Here is a 24246-nt window from a genome sequence, read left to right on the forward strand (position 1 = left end):
TTTTTTGCGTTAACTTCTTGGTAGGGAGAAAATGAAGTCTAAATGCCCTAGATGTAGAATTTAAATAATGTCTAGATAGTCCCCTTTCTTAATTTCTCAGCCTAAAGTTTTAAAAGTGTAGGGGAAAAATTAAATAGGAAAGAGGGAAATAGTTCCTTTAATTACTTCCTGCCTTTCTTGGTTGCCACCACATTGGCACAATTATCTTTTTAAGTAATTAAAGCAGAGCTCTGATTTCTCATCTTCTTGTTTTCTGACTGCAAGTTTACAAGAGCCCAGTTTTGTCTTATTTGGAGCTACTTGGAGCCGTAGTTGGAGAGTTTGCCCTTGATTTATAGGATAAACTGACCTCACTGACATTTAAAGGAAGCCCCTGTTCATGGGAAAGTGTGAGATCAGCAGAAATGGGGGCTCGCAGGGGGATCTCAATTTCTTAAGATAACTTCAGGCTTGTGCCCACCGACTGCCTTTTGTCTGGGAAGGCAAAGACAGACAGGCAGTTCTGGACCAAAACACAGTTTCCTGGTGCAAATGGGACTCAATCTAATTCTTGGGGGTGGTAGAGGAGGAGACATAGTGGAAAAAAAGGCTGACAGAGTTGAAAAGAAAACTTTTCCTGCCTAGCGATTCTCCCATCAGAGCAAATGTCAGCTGGGAAAGTATTGGAGAATGGAAAGGAGCAACTCTTCCTTATAGATATTGTTGTGATTTTCGATGCCAACTTTAAACAACCCAGATTCTGACAAATTCGTGACTATAAAATGATGATTTCTACAAAAATGATCACTCTCTTAAGGCACTGTGTCAGATGGAAGTGTTTAAAATCAAGTTACAATGGCTTTGTCAAACTTCCGTCCTCCACCCATAGGACCCAAAGACAAAAATACATTGTTTGTAGCCTTCACAAATCTCTTTGAAACTATACCTGGTAACTGAAAAATGGCAATGATTCAATATGCACGACTCTAAGTATCATAGTAATCACACCATACAATTTTCTTTGCATTTCCAACAAGAACAGAGAGAATAACTGATAGCATTACACCTTAACACTTAATTCTACTTTCATTTTCTTAACCTATTTCATTTTCTCTTTCATATATATATATATATATATATATATTTTAAACTCTTTTAGGAGAACCCTGCCACTGACACCCATGACATGTAGAGTGGTAATTGCAAGATTTAAGTCATATGCACTTATCACATATGTAATATGTAGAGGCAGGGTATCAAGGGGAGTCATATGCACATACAAAGCAGAAATCTGTGAACGTATCTTTTGCACTGCATTGTGGGAATCATTTAGTTATTTGTTTGCAAAGGACTTTGCAGGTCTTTTTGTTCTCTATTGACACAAGTGCCAGATCCCCACAGTGCAGTGAGCACCAGTACAGGCACCCTTAGGTCAGGCGCCTTTCTTTTTAGCCAGCCCCAGTCCCAAAACGTTGTCAACCCCCAGTCGGCCTTGGGTTATTACGACGGAGGAGGTAGAGAACAGGCAGGCACGCGCAGCCTTAAGAGTTCCTTCCTGATTTGGGTTTCTTCCACTCCTTTGCCCTGGGAGAGCGGAGGAGGGGAGGGAAATCAAAGACCAGTTGAAAAAGAAAAAAACATCTTCCCTCAGGCGTGGGTCAGAGAATTCGGAAAGGCCTGCACTCACATGAGTAAAGCTTCACGAGGCCCTGGGCTGGAAGCACCGGACGGAGGTCGCGGCTGGGTCCAGCGCCCTCGGGAGGCCGAGGGCAGGGTGCCGACCCAAGGTCTGAGCCCTCGAGCTCTCTCGTCGCGGATTTGGGTCCCGTCTCATGAGTGGGGCTTGTGGGCTGGGCCTTCGGCCTGACACCTTCTCTTCCTCTCCAGCAGTGAGCGACAGCTCCCCCTACCACAGCCCCAAGGTGGAGGAGTGGAGCAGCCTGGGCCGCAACAACTTCCCCGCCGCCGCCCCGCACGCGGTGAACGGGCTGGAGAAGGGAGCCCTGGAGCAGGAAACCAAGTACGGTCAGGTGAGGAGGCGAGGGCCCGGCCAGGTGGACCGCGTGGCGCCGGGGATTTAGGCGATAAGAAGACTCGGGTCCGTTTCTGAGCCTCCCGGGAGAAAAGCCCAGGCCGGCGCCCATTTGCTTCTACGAGCCAGATCCTCCGTGGTTTGGGGGGAAACAGGCCCGGGCTTTCGAAGGCGGAGCTGAGGCCTCGACCCCCGCCAAGGGCCGGGAGCGCTCGCCAGGGCGCGGGGGTCTGGGGCGGCGGCTCCCCGGGGCGCGGCTCTGGGAAGCGCCTCCAGGCCTCTCGGTCTCTGGGGGCTTGGGGAGGCGGCTCCCGAAGCCTTTCGGCGGCTCGTATTGGGGGTAGAGTTAACCAAAGAAGGCGCTTCCGAAGGGCCGGGCGGAGCAACCCTGGGGCCTCGGAGCCGCGCCTCCACGCCCGCCAAACGCCCGCCCTGGGTCTCGGCCCTGCGGTGCGACGGCGGCTGTGGGGGTCCTCGCGCTCGGACTTTTGACCCTGTGGCCCTCGAACAAACCCCCGCGGCTCGTCCTGCGAAGAGGGGCACCCAGATAAGCGTCACATAGCTACCATTTTCTCGACTAAAGGTCACATCGTAATCTCCCAAGGAAGTTAGTGAAAAAACCTCAAATTATACGGACTGGCTGTGGACCGTTTAATTTTTCTTTCCCTCCGTCCCTCCCTCAAGTTTCCAAAGGAAAATTTAAAACACCGGTGTTTTCTTTTCCTCCGAGAAAAGCTAAGCAGCCACCACAACAAAAACTCCAGATTTAAGTCTAAATTCATCACCACCCTAGAGTCAAGAGTTCAAAACTCTCAAAAACCTGACCTTAAGGCAGTGTAAAGTTTCCCCAGCAGACCTCAGTAGGTTTGCAAATTTCTTAATCCCAAACTCTAATTCCAAAGCCTCAAGCTATTCAGTTTTCGTTTTATTATTTTGAAGTCTTAAAATTTTTAAAGTTTTCTTATCAAAATCAGCTTTTAAAAATTAAGTGGAACGCGTTCCTCTTATTCACATGGAAAAAAAATCCTAGTCGTTATTTTCTGTAACAAATCTCATTTCCATGTCCTCTTCCTTCTCTTATTCGTTGAAGTCGAATCAGAATACATGTTGGTGGCTCTCCAATAGCAAATGGTACAGAAAATGTCAGCAAGGAAAGAGAGCCCTTTTCCTTAGTCTGTTTCTACTGTAAAGAATGCCAATGGGAAATAATAAGGAAGTTTGTCATTTTCTTTTACTATAGGACCCACCCTTAACTTGCAATTTACAAAGAAAAGGCAGAATAGTACAATGGTTAGGAGCTCCGATCTCTGGCTGTGTGACTTCTTAGTAAAATATTTAATTTTTTAGAGTTTCTATTTCTTCAACTTTAAAACAGGGAAATGATACTCCCAACCCCAAGAGATGTTATGGGTATTCAATGAGATAATGCAGCCATATGGCACATAGTAAATATTTATTAAGTATTAAGCATTTATTATTTATTAAGCATTTATTAAGTATATACCTGTGATTCTAAGTGGCAGTTAAAGAGAGACTTGTAAAAGCAAGTAATATTTATCAGAGTATACCTTGTTCAGAGAGCCCATAGTCAAAAAGCTTCAAGGGATTTTGTAACAAACAATAGAAAGAGTGTATATAAAGCGCCTACCATAGAAGCAAGCATTTAATAGGAACTCAGTGCTTTTTATTAGGTCATCATTTATTGGAATAACGTTGTGAAGTATAGAGCTGAAAAACTTTCTAACTCCCACATGTCATTGATGAACCCAGTTTATATATCAAGCAGTCATAATCAAAAAAACTTTATTTATTTATTTAGAGACAGAGTCTAGCTTTGTCTCCAGGCTGGAGTGCAGTGGCCTGATCCTGGCTCACTGCAACTTCTGCCTCCCGGGTTCAAGCAATTCTCCTGCCTCAGCCTCCAGAGTAGCTGAGATTACAGGCATGCACTGCCATGCCCAGCTAATTTTTGTACTTTTAGTAGAGATGGGGTTTCACCATGTTGGCCAGGATAGTCTCGATCTCCTGACCTCATGATCTTCCCACCTCAGCCTCCCAAAGTACTGGGATTACAGGTGTGAGCCACTGCGCCCGGCCAGTTATTTTAATTTTCACTTCCTTGAATTATAGATCTAGCATTTAAACTTGTTTGGGAATGCTTAATTTATAATACACTTCAAAACTAAACTGACAGATTATTTAAAATAAAAATTTTGAAGTTTTAAATAATTGATATTCTGATCAAAAAGATATTTTATATACTAAATTTTAAATCACCAAATTATCACATTTATAAAAGAACATAAAGAAATAGCCAAATATTGCTCTAAATACTTATTTTTTCCAGAATAAAAAAAGTTACATCAAACTTACATTGGCAGAGTTCTTAATTGCAATATGCTAATCTTCTGTATTGCCATGTATTTTAATAGTTAGATAATTCAAATGATGTAAAATTTCAAAACCTGGAGTTTCTAAGAATAATATAAGTCAGTGGCTACTCTAAGATAATTATCAAAATAGTGCTTAATGCTGAAGAGGTACTAAGTAGGCACATAAATTTCTGCTGTGTCATTTTTTCTGAGTTTTGGATGTCAGACATTGATTTCATGTAGGCTTAAATCACACATTAATACTTGTTTATAAAGACACAGAGGTAAAGTGTTACACATACATGTGCATTTCTCTTACCAATATTTAAAGGGCTGATTTAGTTTAAAAGTTATTTTTCAAAATGGTGTCAGCATATTTCAACAAAAAAGTAAACTCTGGCAACACATTTTTTCCCCCTCCGTTTATATTATGGACAAAATCTTGAATGTCTTTGGCCAAATAAAAGCTTCAAAAATTTTCCCACTTTCAGGGCATTCGTGATTATTAAATAATGTGATATTATATGATACAGTTTAATTTTATTATATAAAGAAGGAAATTGCGAATTCAGAATCAAAGGATTTAAAGCATATTTTTCCTGAGGACACCTGGAGAATTACCAAAGGGCTAAACTATGCAACTAAGTATAGATACTATTGATTACGATAATCTAGAGTTTCTATTTTCAGCTTAACTGTAAAGACAGATGCCCTGATTCCTAGTAATTAAAACGGTATGCACATTTCAGCTATGCGTATACCTATCTTTTGTCTTTGAAAATTTAGTTTAGAATATTCAAACTTGTCTTAATATTACATTGTAATTAATATTTTGCAGTGCCATTCAGAAGTCCTTATTGTCTCTGAGGATAGAATATTTATTTTGGCTTTTTTAAACCCACAGTTATTATTGAGGCTAAAAGTCCTTAATCTCATTTACTTCTGAATGGCAACAATGTTCTTTGGTTGCTGATGGAGGGTTCTCTTCTGTTGAAAGCATAAAACTCCAATGGAATACAATTGGAATGGCCAAAACAACCTTATATAAAGAATCATAGAGGCTGGAATACATTTGCCCTTTTAGGAAGTATTTAGTGAATTAATGCCTCATTTTATTCAAACTAGATGTAAATAACTGTATAGCTCTTGAAAAATTTTCTGTAAATGAGCATACTTTCTCAGGAAAAATACATTGCATTTGTGATACTGTAATTGGAGTGACAGATTTATAAGCTTTGGGTATCTTCATTTTGGGGTTGCAGCTATTGACAAGTTTAATATAACACTAACTACAACTTCAGATGTCAGCTACAAATCTTGAGAAGTTCAAGATTCTATAAATACTTGAACTTTTAAAAAGTTCAGAATTAAGTTGTGAAAATAGTTGAATTTAAAGACATAATCTGAAATTCTTATGAAGCATTTACTTGTACATGTTATTTGAAGTGAAGATAGTCTTCCAGAATCCTGAATGTCATTTTCTAGTATACTATTTTAAAAACTGGCTGTCCTCATGGATTTACTGTTCTCAGGAAGATATAAAAGATATTGAACTAAATTTTTCTTCATATTAAAGTTAATTTTTATAAATAATTTATAAGTCATAGAGAATGAAATCTTAGGCAAATGCCAACAGAGTGTCTTTGAAATTTATAATGTTATCTTTTATGAAAAACATTCTTTGACCTGGTTATATTTTAACAAGAAGTAATTCAAAATAAAATTAATGATTATGTATCAGTAAAATGTGTTGTATAAAATGGCAGGGAAAGGTAATTGAAAATTTTTCAAGGCCGTGTCAATTTTACTAATCTTTTGGAAAATTATAAAATTTAGTAAAGTTTTTAAATAGCAACTTTCCATTTCCTAGAGACATTTAGATCTACAATATGATAAGCATAATTGAGATCTTGTTGGATGAATGTTGAAACCACATTTATAACCATCATTTCATTTTGTCAGATATGTTTTACTAGGTCATTGTGTAATGAATTAAAAAGGGAAGAATGACAGTCATAAAACTGATTCACCAAAAAAGAGAAAATCTTGATTATTTTCAGATCCAAAACTTGTTCTTGCTTATGATATTGAGGTTGAAATTCTGGGTGAAGCACATCTCTGTTTGTGGCTAAATCTACTTTATCATAAAGCCAAGGTAAACTCATTTTATCATAAGGGGAGGACCAGGTTGAACTCATAAGTGAAAGCAGATTGTGGGTAGAGAACCTGGCACTGTTATTTACGTTTATCTTCACAATAAAAAAATGTAGAGTAGACAATTCCCAGAATTTCAATAATGGTCTGTAACCTCTAATTGCCAGCCAGTTGCCATACCAGTTTTACGGTGGTCACAGGTGTTTTGATACTAATGTATTTTCGTTTTCTGGAGGAGGGAGGATAAATAGAATAACGATAAATCAAATAATAAAATGGCTAGGTTAGAACTTCTGTTTACTTTTTTCAACAGTCTTATTCATGTTGCTTGCTTAGAGTGTAACGCTTGTTCTGTGATAAACGGTGCCTACCTTTTTGCTTTGTTTCTTAAGCTAGAGTGTCACATCTTTTGCTCAAAACCTATACTAACTTAAGTATACATATGGTTATGGAATGCTTATGATGTATCCTGTTTTGTGGGGATACAAGATGATTAAGGCAAGTCCCTGTCCTCAAACAGTTTGCAATCTAGCCCTCTGCCAATACAGTTCCTCAACATAGTCACTAAAGTTACTTTAAAAAACTGGTAAATTTGCATTTTGAACATTTCGGAACAAGTGAAATGAAAACTTGTACTTCCATTCGTCTGTGATGACCTTAACTAGAACTATATTGCATCTTATAAATTTTTTTCTAAATGATTTCCTTTAATGTCAGTGTGATAAAGTCTGTCTTTTCCTAAAAGTATTAAACAAAGCAAGTAACTTACTTTTTCCAGGGTATGCTATTTAGTCTATTTTGCTTTGTATTAGTAAATCTCCTTCTCAAATTTAGGTAGAAGATAGCTTGCTATAGAGAGCACCCTTGCACAGTTCTTTCAGGGGAGAGAATTCTCATGCCTTTCATGGAAGATCCACATGAGAAAGGAGTTGATGGATTGAAGTCTTATTTATGGAAACTTTAGGTAAAGTCATTTTCAAAAATCAGATTTCCATTACATGCCCATTGCCGGGGTTTCATATGGAAAATTTGTTTACTCTTCCCTGGGGATTCCATATGTTGGTTGATTTATAAATCATATTTACAATCCAATTAAATAGAGTAATTTAGCATGTTTGCTCCACTTTATTTATAGTGTACATTTGGTAGTCTCTACTTGACCTAACTAGCTTTTCAGATTAATTACATGCCCTTCACTGAAAACATTAAACAGATTTGGGACGTTTAAGTCATGTACTCTTTTACTGGAAAGAATAAACAAACATCAATGCTACCTGTAGTTGTTTTCCTTTGCGGTGGAAAATTTTACTCTTTCAGTGATTGCTTCATAAATAACAATTACTTGACCCAGTAGAGATTTATATCTTTTACTAATGTCATGTGTCAAAATTAATAGTGAGAAAATTGATGTGTTTATTGAGTCACTAAAATGAATAAAAAGTGAAGGTGGCAGGAGGCAGGTAAATTTTAAAGCACACTTGCTTTTTTTTTTCTAAATTTATAAATCTGAACTTCGAAAGTAAAAAGTAAAATTAAGACAAAACTCTTTAGACCTCCAAGCTAGTTCATAATTTAGCTTGAGAGAAAACTAAGAGCTATTTTTATGCTGTTTAAGTTTAAAGATTTCTTTGTTTTTTTTTTTTTTTTNGAGACAAAGTCTCTCTCTCGTTGCCCAGGCTGGAGTGCAATGGCACGATCTCCACTCACTGCTGTAACCTTCGCCTTCCAGGTTCAAGCGATTCTCCTGCCTCAGCCTCCTGAGTCGCTGGGATTACAGCTGCCTGCCACCCTGCCTGGCTAATTTTTGTATTTTTAGTAGACTTGAGGTTTCACTATGCTGGTCAGGGTGGTCTTGAACTCTTGACCTCAGGCCATCTGCCCGCCTCAGCCTCCCAAAGTGCTGGGATTACAGGTGTGAGCCACCACACCTGGCCGCATTTTTCCGAGATGAAATCAACCTTCTCTGAGCTTCTCTTCCTACCCTGTCTTTCTGCAGTACAAAGGGGATTGCATCACTAAAATGATACTAAGTAAATATTGTGGATTTTAGAGAACTTTAAAATATTTAATACTAAGAATAATGACACAAAGCAAGTTTAAGTATGAGAAATTGGACAAATATGGAAAAAATTAGTCATTTTTTTACGCTTGATGAATGAATGTAATCATGGAATAAACAAGGCACTAAAAGGTAATATAGGCCTAAATCCAATGTCCTGCCTCCCCCTAAATTCCAGGAGCATTATTTAAGATAAAAGTTCAATGCAGCATGTCTCTGAAGGCCATCTTCCAGGGGAAACATCTCTGGGCAAAAAGAAGTGGGTCCATGCAAGGGGGATTGTAGACGTTGCAACAAAACAACTCAAGAGTCCAAGTAAATGGGGCACATCAATGAGCAATAGTTCCAAGGGCAAAGGTGTAAGAAAAGGGAAGATGACTAAGCAAGGATTTCAGAGAGAACTGTAATTTTGAATGATAGGTAAAATACAAAGAAAAAAGGAAAAATTTAGCTGTGAGGGAAAATAGAACTCACCAACAGTTATGTTCTGCTAAGTAGAACATTGTTTCTCCCATGTATAATATTAAATCTTTTAACCTTATGTCCCTGTATGATGTTGGCCAAAAACTTTTTATTATTTTAGAAGTAATTTTAATGTTAGCATTCTTATTTCATTATTCTTAGTTCACATGGGCATCAGTAGTGTAAAATATTAGTTAATGCTGGGAATTACAGTATTAACACCACATACAGATGTGAACACCACATATAGATCTTTTCATAGCTGAATTGGATTTCTTTCTTTCCAAACTTATTTATCATAGATTATTGGGATAATTCTAAATAAAAATGATTAAAACTATAATCTCTATGCAAAACTAAAATTTTTTCCTGCAATTTGATAGTTCTCTATCTTGATACCCATCTCCTGAGAGCCTTAAGGTATGCCTCCTTTGAGACATAATTAGCCATTCTCAGAAAGTGGAAGAAAAAAAAATTTTTTTTTTTTAGAAGCTAAGAAACAGATGAGGATAACAATGAGAATCAGGTTCTAGGAGAGAAAAGAATTTGTTACCAGATGTTATCTCAAAGGACGCTCTAGTTTGAGATTAAATTGCATCTACCTGTTAAGTGTCCAGGAAAAACAGTATGATATGCTACAGAAGACCCTGCATCGGGCAGGGGTGATTAATTCTTTTAACACATGACTACTGACTTGCCAATTGGTTGAGGTTACATGGCTAAACCTCTTAGTCTAAATCCTTGTATAAAAAGAGGATAAGATTTCATTTATATTCAACAGTTATATGCAGTAGTTTATTTTAAAAATACAGCATCATCTTCTCTGGGACCTTAAAATATACTTTAATTTCATTTGAACATTGTGTTGTATTTGTGACACTCTATCTTGTAATTATGGTAAACTCAATCACTTATAATGAACTATATAATTCATTAATCCTCATGATTCAGTAAAATACGTTGGATATTTCTTGGTGCCTGGGACATAGAACATATTTAAGAAACTTTAGCTTTCTTTCTCTTTTCCCATTTTCAAAGAACCAACATTGAAAAACACAACACGAGGTGTATGTTCTTGTAGACCAAAGACACAAGGCTAACCCCTCTAACATTTGTCTTATTTTGTCAGAAATGTCAGCAATGTTAAGTTATACCCATGTATATGTTCTATTCCATGTGCATATCCATCCACTCTGCATTGAGAAAGTAGCTTTTGAGACCCCACCATTGCATTCTCATAGATGTAGAATTGAAAACAATAACCCGAATAAATTAAATTAGAAGATAATCCCTGTGTTTCAATTGAACAGGAAAAAGTATCTAGCTAACATACACCTGATTAACTTAAGTCTACGGATTAAATCAATTTTCCTAATAAAATTCTAGTATTTACATGATATTTTCAGTAGGAAATATGTTAAATGATAATTCATTCATTTCACTATCAGGACACAGGATCTACTCTCTATTTCTACATAGTATAAAAATTGAGGGGGAAAAATTAGACTACTTGAAGAAGGATGCCCAGTGTTCACGCCAGAATCAGGATTAAAAATCAGAGTGTTTTTAGTGTTGTTAATAGTAACGATACCAACAATAATTCATTGGATACCAAGAGAGCACTGGTTTCTAGACAGGCTCGCCTGCCAGGACTGCTGCATCATGTTTGCAAACAAAGATTTTGACTTCTAAATTCACTTCAAGAGATTTATCCACATGGCTTTTAAAAACTCACATCACCGGGCCCAAAAAGTTTGCAGGCAAAATTTCCACTTTCAAAACCAGGCATATGCAGTTTTTTTATACAGGGAAAGACAGTTTCCTTTCTGATAAAACAGTCCTGGAAAAAGTACCTGCAATATTCATTTAAAAACCCTTCTAAGACAAAGCGCCTGATTATTGTATGTCCTTTGTCCAATGAGCATTTTCAATATGATCTCTTAAAATATGGTCTACATTTTCTTTAACAAAGGTAATGTTCATTGTGCATTTCTAACATGACAGCCTGCAGTCTGTGCCCTTCTTTACTGAAAATGAAAGCTATACCAACCAGGCCTGTCACAAGTGCCTCAACAAAAGAGCCAAACAAAACCCAAGTCCCGGGAAGGCTGACAAAGGCAATGAGGACAGCCGGATAGATTCTAAGAGTGTTTAATCGCCATTGATTTCTTCGCCCTGCACCTCCTTCCTATACTTTCAAATAGTGCAAGCAAATACTATGAATTTTCTGGCTGTAGCTTTCTCTAAGTGTTTGTGGAAAGAGTAATATCTTGCCATTATGTTTGTTTAAGTGGCAAGACTGTGAATGTCTTTAGAACATTATAAAGCTCAAATTTTAAAAAAAATATCAGAGAGTAGAGTCAGAGCATTGTTGGCTTACTCAGACTTAGGTTCTGCTTCTTTCTAAGAACCTGCGAAATGTTCACTATAATGTGATTATTTTTCACTTCTTTTCTACTCCTCTCAGGCACCAAATGGTCTCCCAGCTGTGGGCAGTTTTGTGTCAGCGTCCAGCATGGCTCCTTACCCTACCCCGGCCCAAGTGTCGCCTTACATGACCTACAGCGCTGCTCCTTCTGGTTACGTTGCTGGACATGGGTGGCAACATGCTGGCAGCACCCCACTGTCTCCCCACAACTGTGACATTCCCGCATCGCTGGCATTCAAGGGAATGCAGGCAGCCAGAGAGGGTAGTCATTCTGTCACGGCTTCCGCACTCTGATGGGAAATTCCGTCTCCAGCAGCTTCACCCGGGTCTCCCCATCTCAGCACCTCCCCCGATTCCCAGGCCTCACGTCTCACCCCTCCTGCCCTCCAACCCTCCTGTCTTGAAAGCTGGCTGTACGGACTCAGATCCTTTGTGCTGATGACACTTACATATTTCTTGCCATAACTTTTCTCTTGCAGAAAAGCTGACATGACTTTAGGATTTAAAAACAAGAGCAACAATAAGCATTGAATAAGGCATTTGTGTTGCCTGTATACAGTCTTAACACAGCGAAGAGACCTACACCCCTCAAAGGGTTTAAGGAACTTTTAAAACTAGTCTTTGGTAAAACCACACGTGTGTATATTTATTCTAAATCAACCTGAACTTTTGAAATGTGCAATTGTTGAGATTTTGCAAAATCAATAAAGGAAAATACTTATAGAAAAAAATTATTCTACACCCTCTAATCAAATATGGTAACCAAGTAAGCTTTAATTCATCATTAGGAAACCAATCAATAATTGACTTGTTTGAGTGATCCTTTGTTTATCTTTAAGACATGACTTATTTTGTTGAAAAATATGTGTAGAACCCAAGCAATATCTGAATCTAGCTCTTCCTGGTTTTGACTTGGTTCCAAATATAATAATGTTTATATTTTCTATTAGTTTGTAAATATGGACTCTGGAATGTGCATTTGTGTCTTCATTCCCTAAGATATTCCCCTCCTCCTAGCCCCATCCCCTCTCTTTTTTTCTTTCTTTTTTGCAAAGGTGACTTTCTGGAAAGTCTTTGTCTCTATTTGGTGGTGGGCTGCTCGGGCTCCTGGACCTGGATTTGTCCCCAAATTTTGTGTATGCAGTGAAGGCTTCAACGTCTCATGAAGGACACTTTCTACAGCAGAGGACACAAAAACAGATAAAACAAGCCAGTCTTCCATTTTGTACCTAATCAAACAACACACATGCTAAGCATATAAACACAAGAGGGTGGAAAATATCTGAGCAAGAAGGCTCTAAAGGAAGTCACTTAGAAACTGAAGTTTAATGTGAAATGTTTTGCAAAGACACTTAAAATGAACTTTGTGTAAAGAAAACCACTGTGAAACTAAATTGTACTGTTATTGTTGGCTTACCTGTGTGTTCAGCAATCTCAGCCCAAAATTATGTTGTAATTTAAAGAAAATGGAAAATTCTGCTCTAATGAATGTAACAGTGGCTTGCTGTGAAGTTTACATTGTTGTACAGAAGCATGTTTCACATGAAGGTAAACTGGTGGTGGTACTAGAAATACAATGCTATTTAATTTTAACAAATTCCCTTTATTCATTTCTGAAATTACAGGACACAGTTTAACTCATAAACCTTTCGAGACCAATTTATTTTTCACTTTAATGTTAATAACAGCTGTGGGGTATATGTGTGTGTGAGCATGTGTGTATGTGTTGAATTTTAAAACAATTGATTTTCTGCGGCAAAATTCTACAGTTTTTAATCACTTCTGTTTAGTAAGTTCTTCCTGATTGGCAATATAGGCTTAAAAATATGTTTTTAGGACATTGGTACAGTTCAACTGTTGGAAGATTAATATATTGAGGGTGTTTTGGTAATAATTCTGTGCAATAACTAAAAGAGCACCTCACTGGATATGGATGTTGAAGATGGATTCCCTAGGTGATTTTAATTTCTTCCTGTCTGTGCTGTGCACAGTCTACATGGCAATGCGGTTCCACCACGTTGGTTTCATGGGTTCATTTAAAACTCAGATGGCTAGATTAACTAGGTTTTCAAATCACTAGGATGTAAACAGTAAGCAGATTTCTGACACACAAGTTTTGTTAGAATGACTGCTTTTTTCAAACAGCAGATATCTTATAGAGAGCTTTGAACTGCATTTATTTCTAAAGCAACCGAAATTCAGTGCTACAAACAGAGGATTATAACTTCAGGAAAAGAATAAGCAGAAGGAGCAGATGAACTCTCAGGGCTGTAGTCTTCCTTTGATCTTGTAAAACTCCCATTGACATCTGGAGTTCCCAGTCTGGTGAGAAAATAGACTATAAACTGAATGGAACAAAGATCCAATCCAATATTTTGGTGGAGACTTTAAAACCATACCATACAGGGACTCTCCTGTTGTCTGAAAAACTGACATAAGGTATAGAACTATTCTTTATCACATGTTTTTAGGTGGCTGTGAGGGGGCTTTAAAAAATATTAATTGCTTGTGTGGAAATGCAAATAATGTTATTTTCTTTATCTAAATTAAGAAATTTCTTGTTGTGCTATTTATATATTTTTTCTGGTTCTTGTATTTTAAAAAATCTAATATTAATGGTATTGAAGTTTTGTTTTCTCCCCCTAAGTCTTAACAGTGAATTCACATGGAGTAATTTTTAAAAGACAACAGATACAATTTGCTATTCAAAGCAAATTATGATTTAAAGCCACTTTTTAAAATATGAGAAGGAAAATAGGATGGATTAAAGGGCTTTCAAAGATTATTTTTATTGGTTAATGTTGACATATTTCCTCTATCTCATAGACGGTAAAAGTGTTGCTTAACTGGCAAATGTACTCTTCAGAAGTACTTTTCTATCTCATCCACATGGAGAGGTTAAAGGTTCAATTTCATGGGCTCTATACAGGCAGTGCTCTCATAGGATGCAAAACAATTACCTGCAAGGACAGAATGCAGTTGTGCAACAGAGACACATTCTTATTTCTCTTTTTAAAACATTTTTATTTTGTTTTTTAATGACCCTCTTATTCAATATTGGACTGAAAAATAAATTTTAAAAACACGTTGGAAAGGATGTACAACAGAAGGCTATGTATGTATATACAGTATGTCAGAAGCCTTTTATTTTTATACTTCAAATGCTCTAAATTAATAAAAAGTAATAATTACTATGTTATCTTTTAATTTTTATTTTCAAAATGCTTTCTTGAAATAGTCCATAGTAGTAATAGCCCTTAGTAGTAATCTAGGACAGGTGTTGTGGGGACTTTCAGGTATTCTGGTTGACTTTAACTACTGAATCAGCATCATTTCAGGATGCAGATATAAAATCAAGTTTGGTTACATCAAGACCAAGGAGATATTTTTGGTGGTACATGTTGGTATAGTAATCCTTGGAAATGCTAAGTGTATTTCTTTTTTGGAAACTTTCCCTTCATCATACATATTTTAGTACTGCAGACAGCTGACTTCACACCTGAAGCTGTCGTTTAAACCTAATATCCTGGAAATGCAGTTCTGTTCTATACATTATTACTTAAAATGGCACAGGTAAGCAAGCTGAACAAACGTATTTGGATGCAAATACTGATGGCACAAATGGGTCCAAGGAGTGCTTCCAATTTGTGATTTAACATGAAAATACCTCGTCAACAAAACTCATCTTCAAAGAGAATGACGTGAAGGAAAGTAGTTTAAATTTATTTCATGTTTTCTACATGTTAGAAGAGATTTTGGATACCATGATTTAAAAATACATGCTTAAACAACAGTGTTTTAACATTCTGTTTTAAACAGTGTTTTAAAATACCTGTTTATTATCTTACAACACTGTGAGATATATAGGAAAATAGAGCTGAGATGTGCATACTAATGAAAACCAACAGATTTTAACGTAGTATTCATAAAGGTCATTTTAGTGCACTTTAAAAACATTTTTCATGTGCTCTTTAAATATTGTTTATTGAATAATTTAATTCATTATAAAAACTGTTTAAATTTGGCTTAACTTTTTTTTAACCCAGTCTTTCTTTGAATAATTTCATTTATTTTCAATAGTTTAAACATTTATAGACCTCTTAGGAAAAATACTGATCAATACAATGAATTTTTGTTGTGAAGCAGTGAAGAGGAACTTAGGAAACAAAGTTTATATTTCTTTTATGAAATATATGATTTCTATGCTATTTTTCTATATTCAGTTTAAATACCTCATTGTTCCATATTATTTTTTCTTCTCATCGTTTTATTTATATGGCCAAAACTATCATCTCAAGTAGCCTAAAGATAATTTTTTAAGTATTACAATGGATTTTGTTCTTAAATAGTTTTCTCTTTCATAATTATACACCTGGCTGATCGATAGTCTCTCTTCTTCATGGTGCTGCATAGCAAATATCCACTATCTCAAGGGGGAAAAACGCTTCCTAGGCAATCACCAGTTCTCCTGAAGCCATGAATAGGTATATTCATAAACCAGCAGCATCACTGCACCACCTAGAAAAGAAAAGAGCTGTTTTTTATTGCAAATGCTCTGGAGTAGCACTGGCTTTCCCACTGGGTTTCTGGATCCATGTGTCCTACACAGCCTGTTGGGCAGGGGCTGTTCAAAATCAACAGTTCTGGAGCTTCAATACAAAGATATAAACTGTGGAAAATTCTCAGGATAAAATCAAGACCATCTTGAGTCTCCAAATACATTTTTTCCCCATGAGTTTTTGCAACTTTCATCATTTCTCATCAGATTCTTTTTCAGGCACTTTTAATTTTTAAAAGTAAATAAATATAGACATATTTAGCCATGTAAGGGCATGTGGCTTTCCTGCAAACAGAAACCTTCAGATTCTTCATGTGTAGGCAAAGGATTTATCTTTTTCAGTCCATAATTAGCAGTTTTAATTGCATTCGAGAAGGAAATCTCTAAGATGGTGCTTGATGGATGAGTCTAGTTTTCTCTCATAGCTTTCCAACTGTATTGCAATGTGAAAATTAGATTCTGAATATTTAAAAAATCTGTATTGCAAAACCTAACAAAAGGAGTTTGAAAGCTAACCTTCATTCCTTTTATCTGCTTTGGTTGTATATGAATTTGAACTTGAAAATTTGGTAGTGGGGTTTGGATGTCATAAGACCACCATTTGTCTTGGAAAATAGTTACATAACTGACTGGGAAGAGACATACTCTGTGGTATGTCAACAGGAATATGATACAGAAAAACAGGCACTGAGGCTGCTGAATACCTAGCCACTGGGAGAAGCATTTGTATGTGGATCATTTTGTGTTCTATTTGATGCAGTAAATAGCATGTGTCCTATGCTCTTCAGGATAATCTCTTTTCATCCTTTTATGTCTAACTCTGTGAAAACCATTACAAAATCAAAATTTTGACAAATATCCTGAACCCAACTTAGAGAAGACGTGGCTGCATGAATAGAAGATTGACTTCTGATGGAAAGAAACAGAACTTGATTTGGGTCTTAGTTATTTTGAACATATTGCCACATACTTTTTTTCTTTAATCTATAGGTTGCATATGTTTGTGTAACCATATACCAAAGATAATTATCTGCCTGTAATTTTCATTTTTAACCCATGAAGATACTCTATTAGTCCTCAGCTGCCTAGGCCTCTTGGAACTCTGGCAAAGAGAAAGAGCTATACTACGGAGGGTCATTACTATGTAGCTAATTGCTGCATTTACTCTTATTAACCATTCACAATGTAAGACAAGAATAGGCAGAGTTGGGTTAATTTTTGGCCTAGTAATATTTGAAGTTTAAATCACAGACTTCAAGATTCTTTCATGGGAGGTACCTGATTGTTAGCCACATTGAGCTGCTAAGGCTATGATAAAAATGCTGGATGCTTCTCCAGAACAAAGAACAAAAATTCCAGGCTCACCTTCCTTTTATTTCTTACTGTATCTCTATCTATCTCTCTCATTCTCTAAAGAAAAATTTGTACCATTCATTCAAAAGTCTTAACCTTTAACTCAGTGGTACCTTTCTCTCTAGGTTTCTTTGCTTTGAAGTTGCGGGGATGCACACACTTGGAATGAAGTGGAGGGCAGGCCTGTGAGTGGTTTCTAGTTATTCGCAGTTTGGTTTAGCCTGGACAGTTAGTCCCTAAGAACACTTTTCTTTGAGTCTAACACCAAAGCAACTCAGGACCCCTCATGCAAGACATTTAAAAAGCCAACCAAACATTTGCAAGCCTCTAACAAAACTTGGGGTCAGATTATTTAAGAGTTTTCGATGGAGGTTCCAGTCAATTACCATTTTAGCTAACCTCTCCCTTGTCACCACTCTTTCTAGGCCCATCTCTTTCTGAGAAAGTTGGTTTAGGGCTGGCGCTGTGATTTCCTCTAATATTAGGTCTACTAGCAGGCTTTTACTCTGTGGTGAAGGAAAAACACTACATACTGGCAGAGATACACAAAATTCCCTACAATTCTGTTACTGGGTTAGCTTTTACACATGGGCCAATGACTAACAGAAGGTAGGTCTGAATCTCAAATATGAAGCAAAATCTATGTGGAAAGGCCTAGAAAGATTGGGAGAGATGGGTTGGGAACTGTGGAAGTGTTTCCTAAGTATATGAAATTATGAACTGTTCACCAGCTTCAATGTACAGACTGTTGTTTTCTATCTTAGGTTAATAGAAATGTTGGTGCATTGGGCTGAGATCTAAAGGTGAACGTGCATGTGTGTTCATGTAGTAGGGTAGGAGGACAGTTTTGTTAAAAGGGAGTAACCACAGAGGGAGAGAGGGGAGGAGTAGGAGAAGGCTCTAGGAAATATCACCAGTGCGTATAAGTAGGTGAGCGTAGCCTGATAAAGAAAATTTGTGTGGTCTAGAGCATACTTTTGTATTTATTCACAAGGTTGCTTATAACCCAAGACTATATGCCCTGGCAGTTGAGTCATCTGCAGCAGTTATTTTCTTATCTATTTACATAGAGGCAGCCGATTCTCCCTGTGGGAATGGCAGCCGGTTTTGTGTGGGCTGGTATCCTGAAGCAAGGGCCTGAGCCAGGAGCCGCCAGTGTCATGCTGACAACGCCCAGGAGAGGTAAGCAGCTAGTTACAGAGTCACCACTCCCCAGAGGTGACTGTGAAGACGAGTGGCTTTTGCTGTTCACGGAGGCAAGCTGTCCTCCTTTTCTCTTTTTGAAATGAAGTTGAGGCAGGAGCAAGAATGAATTAGGAGCATGAGGAAACTGTTTGGGCTGGTCCCTCACTCACTGCAAGTCCTCCCCTTCAGCCAGACGCCACTGCACACACCTTGGTTTTCACTCCAACTCCTGTTGCCTGTGGCTTCTTCCTATTGACTTAAGCTGGGCTTTGGCTGCTGTCAGCCTCCAGCAAGGACGTAAATAGTACTTAACAAACAAAGGTAGATCATTTCTAATGGATGTCTTCAGTATCTCAAATACTCATAGAGAGCTTTATATTCTCAAGGTTTCTGTCTTACAAAGTGGCAAATCTTTATTGTGTTGCTGCTGCACACAACTAACAAAAAAGGAGACACTAGAGCCATAAAGAAGGAAGGATATAAATAATCAAAATATCATTACCTGGTCCAAGTCTCATAATTTTGGGAAGCAGGCCTTTGTACAAAGCTAAAATCCTGTAATGGGAAGGGAAAGAGAAGCATTCTTATTCTGAAAATAAATGGAGTTGTACCTTATCTTTATTGAGATGGGGGTCCAGCATTTAAAAAAATAAATTACTGGAATTACACACACCTCAAAGCAGACAGCATTTTAGTATTCTCTGCAGCAAACTGGATGTGGGGAAAGAGTTAATCAATTCTTTATTACCCAACTATGCAGGTCTTGTCCAATTAGAAACATGACTTTCATCAGCAAGATGGTTTTACTTTCAAGACAGCTGTGTATATGGACAGAATAACTTTTGTAATTGAATTTAAAAGACCACAAACTCAGTCTCTATATTAGGAAATATGATGCAGTTTAGATCAAAATAATAAAGTATTACTTGTTTACTTGAGAAAAAGAGGGGTAAAGAAACAAAAAGTTTTTTTAAAAATCAGAAAAATGCACATACTTAAAATTTTTTAAAGTATTTTGACAGAGCTCTATCATTCTCCCAGGAGAATATAATTAGGTGGCACTTTGATGAGATTTACAGTCAGAAGACAATTGTTCTCCTGCCTATGTATTAATAGGACAAATAACATACAATACTATATTATGCAAACTGCCACGTGAAAAGTTCACCTTGGCATTCTAAGGCAAATACGCAGCATATTGTCACTTGATGGTGTAAGCACATGTTAACAACATCTCGTTATTGTGTTGTCTTGCAAAGTTTGTCATACATATTCACAGAATTTCTTAGACACAAACTCCACTTAGGAGGGCTTACTGGTTCTCATCTAAATGGAAGGACAATTTGGTTTTAACAATACATGAGCCTTGCACATTTCTTAAAATAAGAATGTGTTATGTTACCCTTCTTCCTGATAGACTGTTGCCATTGTTTTGAAACAGGTTCTGTACTTGATCTCTCCAGGAACTGGTTGAGGCCCTTGAATCCTACTTTTGGCAACATCAAAAGGGATGTTAATGACTGAGGCTATTGTCCCCGAGAGAAGACCAATCCCAAATTTTCTCAAAAACTCCAAGGTTGGATCCTAGAAGAAAAGAACAATAATATAACAGAAAGGGAAGCGGAAGCCCCTGAATCAGTTAAACACTATAAAGCAATATGTATGTAAGCAGAGCATTGCATTCCCGGCACCCTCCTGTTATTCCAGCGGAACACATTAGGATTTCCTAGGCTGGAACTTGTTTTCTTGACAATCCCATTGGCTATGTTTTTACACATGGTCTAAATTGCTGAAGTACACATTTCCTCACACAGGATTTATAAACACAGTTCATAAAGAAAGACTGGTATGGCATATGGGGATGATTTGTATAATTGGGCTTCACAATGTACTTAGTATTACTGTATCAAAACAGGAGAAATCCAAGCACACTATTAGCTAATTGGCCAGAATATTTTACAAATGACAGCAACTTCCACCATGAAGCCTACTAAAATGCTCATTTGTGTGTGGACCCCCAAATGTTAAATTAAATCAAGGCTACTCTCGGTCTGCTGCTATTCCCCGCCAGGTTTTTTGCATTTATTTTCACGTGTAGCTGATCCACTGTACTGAGAAGTGCTAGCTTCCTGTTATTAACAAACCAACTTGGGGCGGCTGCAAAACAGCCTGTGACATTCTGTGCATTATAAACAGTAGTAAGTCACTGGACTAATTGGCTGAAGAATTTACAATCCATTGTTTCGGAATCTTGTTCTTCCTCCATGGCAAAGGAAGAAAAGGAGAAAGAGAGACAGAGTGAGAGTGAGTAAAAGAGAGAGAAATATTTCTTCTTTCCGTTTGAATTCAGGCCCTTCACGTTGGTTTGATTTGATTTTCCACCTCTCCCTGCCCTGCTTTCTGACATCAAAGTATTTAATTAGGTCTTATGTGGGAGTCACTCTCCTTTGGCCTATTTTTGTGCCCTGTGAACTCACATTATGCTTTGTTATAATGAATTTGCTGAGAAGTTCTCATTATGTTGCCAACCTCAGTTCTGTGTTTTCAGTTCTCCGTTCTCTGAAGAGGGGTCATATCACATACTAGAAGCTGCTGACTCGGACCCCCTGTCCTATCTTTTCCCTGCCCTCTCTTTTGATCAATATTTCAGAGGGACCATCACAGAGGAATAATATAGGGTTGTGCTACAACACTATTTTATCCAGAGGGGAAGCATACCCTGCTTAAGTTAAACAAGAAAATTCAGGTCTGAGCATTACATGCTTCCAGCTGCTAAGAAAGAAGAAACTTCTAAGGGCTCTGAAATTTTCAACTGAACCAAGAGCGTTACCATCACAGAAACTCCTATGTGGCTAAATATAAAAAGCAAGGGGTTTGGTAATAATTCCTGGATCTGGGCCATACAGGTGCCGGGGAGGTTTAAAGGGATTTGAAAACCAACAGGGTGTTTCAACAGGAAAAACAATGCAGTGATTGCAGTATGAGTGAGGTGTGTTTAAATAATTCCCTCTCCCTCCATTTTTTCTCTTTTACAAGGAGAGAAAAATGCCTTTATGTTACTCCTCTCCATTATGGCACAGAAGCAGAACTGTAGCTCAGGAGGACAGAGTGAATTCTAGACCAGCTCTGGTCATCTGACCTCTGATGAGTCACTGAATCACCCAGAGCCCAGTGTATATAAGGGAAGTTTTTAATACCTACCTTACCTCTAAATTCTATCATTTTTTTTCTGAGAAATAAAAACAATAATATAAGTAAAAGTGTTATAAGTGGTACACAAGCCTGGCAGAAAATGAATAGTATTATTATGTAGCCTGTTTTCTAAAGATGCAAAACAACCTGTGAAAAGATGCTTTCTTGATGTCCCTGTGACATTGCCAAGCTCGCTTTCTTTTTCAATTAAAGACAAGAATGGAAATGATGATTTGTATACACGTCATCCTTCTGTGAAGTTTGGGAGACCTGACTGATGTGTTTGCTGAGGATCAGAGTTGGGGATGGGAGGTGAAAAGAGGACTCAATGATGTTCATTGTGCTTGAGATATGGCATTGGAGACCAAAAGCTAAGGTCTCTAGGCCATCATATCATAGTGTTCACTAGCAGGAGTAAGTGTCCACCTTTGTTTTTTAATTAATTAATTAATTTATTTATTTGAGACGGAGTCTCACTCTGTTGCCCAGGCTGGAGTGCAGTGGCATGATCTCGGCTCACAGCAACCTCCACCTCCTGGGTTCAGGTGATTTTCCTGCCTCAGCCTCTTAAGTAGCTGGGATTACAGGCATGTGCCACCATGCCCAGCTAATTTTTTGTATTTTTAGTAGAGGTGGGGTTTCACCATGTTGGCCAGGCTGGTCTCGAACTCCTGAGCTCAGATGATCTGCCTGCCTTGGCCTCCCAAAGTGTTAGGATTACAGGTATGAGCCACCATGCCTGGCCCAACTTTGCTTTTTATACATTTCCCAGCACAACAGTAAGATCCCACAGTGGTTCCACAATCTAGCTGTGCTTCAGAATCATCTGGCAACTTTATAAAATACAGACTCCTGGGTCCCACCGCAGACCCATCTCGGGGGTCCCATAGCAGAATCTCATGGGAAGGTGACTGCAAGTTGTTTAAAAAGCTCTCCAGGGCTCCTGAGGCTGCCAGGCTAAGAACTCAAGTCCAGGAATCAGTGATTTTGATGTTCCACACAGGCAAAGCAGATGGTCAGTTGATACCCCTGTGGGCATCCTAGGGAGGAAAAGAATTTGCTTGGGATGGCTATCCCTGACCACTGGCTTCTGGGCTTGTACTCAGTATCTTCCTTGATCTCAGAGTCTGCTTGAATCCAGCATCCCAGGCTGGGTCTGCGTGTGCAAGGACAGCCCTCTCAGCTCACCTCTGCTTTCTTTGCCACGTGCCGCCAGCAATCTTCGAATGAATGCAGCATCTCGGACGCCTCTCCCGTTCATCCTCTCCTGGTCACTGCCACCTCTCTGGCTTTAGTTCAAGTTCCTGCTACCTTCACCAGGTCTTGCTTCCTTCCTGCCTTCTAGGATCTATTCTTCACAGTGACATCAGGGTTCTTTGTTTAGAAAAACATCTGCTTCTGGTATCTCCCTACTCAAAGACCCTCAATACTTCCTGGATGCACAGAGAATAAAGACAAAGTGCCTCACTGGGCTATTGGTTTCTTTCCCACAATATGCTTCCAACTTATCTTTCTAGTTTCCACTTCTGCACTCCTCCCCTGAATCCATACTATGGTCACACTGGTTAATTCATAATTACTCAAATATACCAAGCACTTTCCCAACTCTATGCTTTTCTTCAAACGACTCCTGCAGCCTAGGATGTCTTTCTCCATCATATTCACCAATAGCAATCTCGCTGCCCTTTAAGGTCCTGCTTAAATCCTACTCACCCAAGAAGTTTACAGATCCCCTGTAAGAAGTGATGTATCCTCTCCTCTACTCTTAAGATACTGCCTGAACCACGGTCCTCACCTTTGCTATGGCCCACTTAGTGTTTAGTATATTTTTGCATGCATCTCTCTTCCCTGCAGGGCTGTGGGACTGTATAGCATAGAAGCATGTGTTACTTCTCTTTGTGTCATCTGTTTTGCAGAGTAAACAGTAGGTGCTAAATAAATGTTTGCTGACTGGTCTATCAATGTTTATACTTAATTATTATTTGTAGAAACTATGAGAATCAGGTTTAATATAAAATCATTTTTTTCTCAAGACTCAGTGTCTTCCAGGTTAAATCTTTATGACAACATTGTATTTCTTTCTCTCAGGAGGTATTAACATGGGGGCACAACAAGGTATTGGGCATTTTGAAAGTGGAGCATTTCAGAGTGGATAAATTGAGACTTTCAGGTCACAGAGCTAGACCTGGGGTTGCCAGGCTCTGTTGCTCAGCAATCACAGAGAACAGCATGGTACGGCAGGCTGTGGCCAGATTTTAGGGGTAAAAAGAAAGCAATTGTACTCTCTGGGCTCTTTGGTCTTACATTTCCTGATGTTTTCCCTAGTAGGAAGAGGCATCCACTTGCCTCTAAAAGAATGAGGATTCTTGGCCAGGCAGAGAGGCTCATGCCTGTAATCCAAGCACCTTGGTAGGCCGAGTAGGGCAGATCACGAGGTCAGGAGTTTGAGACCAGCCTGGCCAACATGGTGAA

The 24246-nt window shown here is 38.3% G+C and overlaps 2 protein-coding genes across 6 annotated transcripts in view; one reads left to right on the top strand and one right to left on the bottom strand.

The window, feature by feature from the left end:
* The window catches only part of PAX9 (paired box 9), a 14967-nt gene extending 2694 nt beyond the window's left edge, over positions 1-12273 (top strand). The window contains exons 3-4 of the mRNA XM_017530842.2: positions 1867-2009; positions 11526-12273. Coding sequence (XP_017386331.1) covers positions 1867-2009; positions 11526-11780 — 398 coding nt within the window. The 3' untranslated portion in view covers positions 11781-12273. The remainder of the gene's footprint in view (positions 1-1866; positions 2010-11525) is intronic.
* Positions 12274-14032: 1759 nt separating this feature from the next.
* The window catches only part of SLC25A21 (solute carrier family 25 member 21), a 512809-nt gene continuing 502595 nt past the window's right edge, over positions 14033-24246 (bottom strand). For all 5 annotated transcript variants that reach the window (XM_017530843.2, XM_037739374.1, XM_037739376.1 and 2 more), the window contains 3 exons: positions 19985-20166; positions 19085-19137; positions 14033-16004 (listed from right to left, as the gene is read on the bottom strand). In XM_017530843.2, coding sequence (XP_017386332.1) covers positions 15943-16004; positions 19085-19137; positions 19985-20166 — 297 coding nt within the window. In that variant the 3' untranslated portion in view covers positions 14033-15942. The remainder of the gene's footprint in view (positions 16005-19084; positions 19138-19984; positions 20167-24246) is intronic.

This window comes from Cebus imitator, unplaced genomic scaffold (genome assembly GCF_001604975.1).
Source record: "Cebus imitator isolate Cc_AM_T3 unplaced genomic scaffold, Cebus_imitator-1.0 Scaffold69, whole genome shotgun sequence".
NCBI classification, from domain to species: Eukaryota; Metazoa; Chordata; class Mammalia; order Primates; family Cebidae; genus Cebus; species Cebus imitator.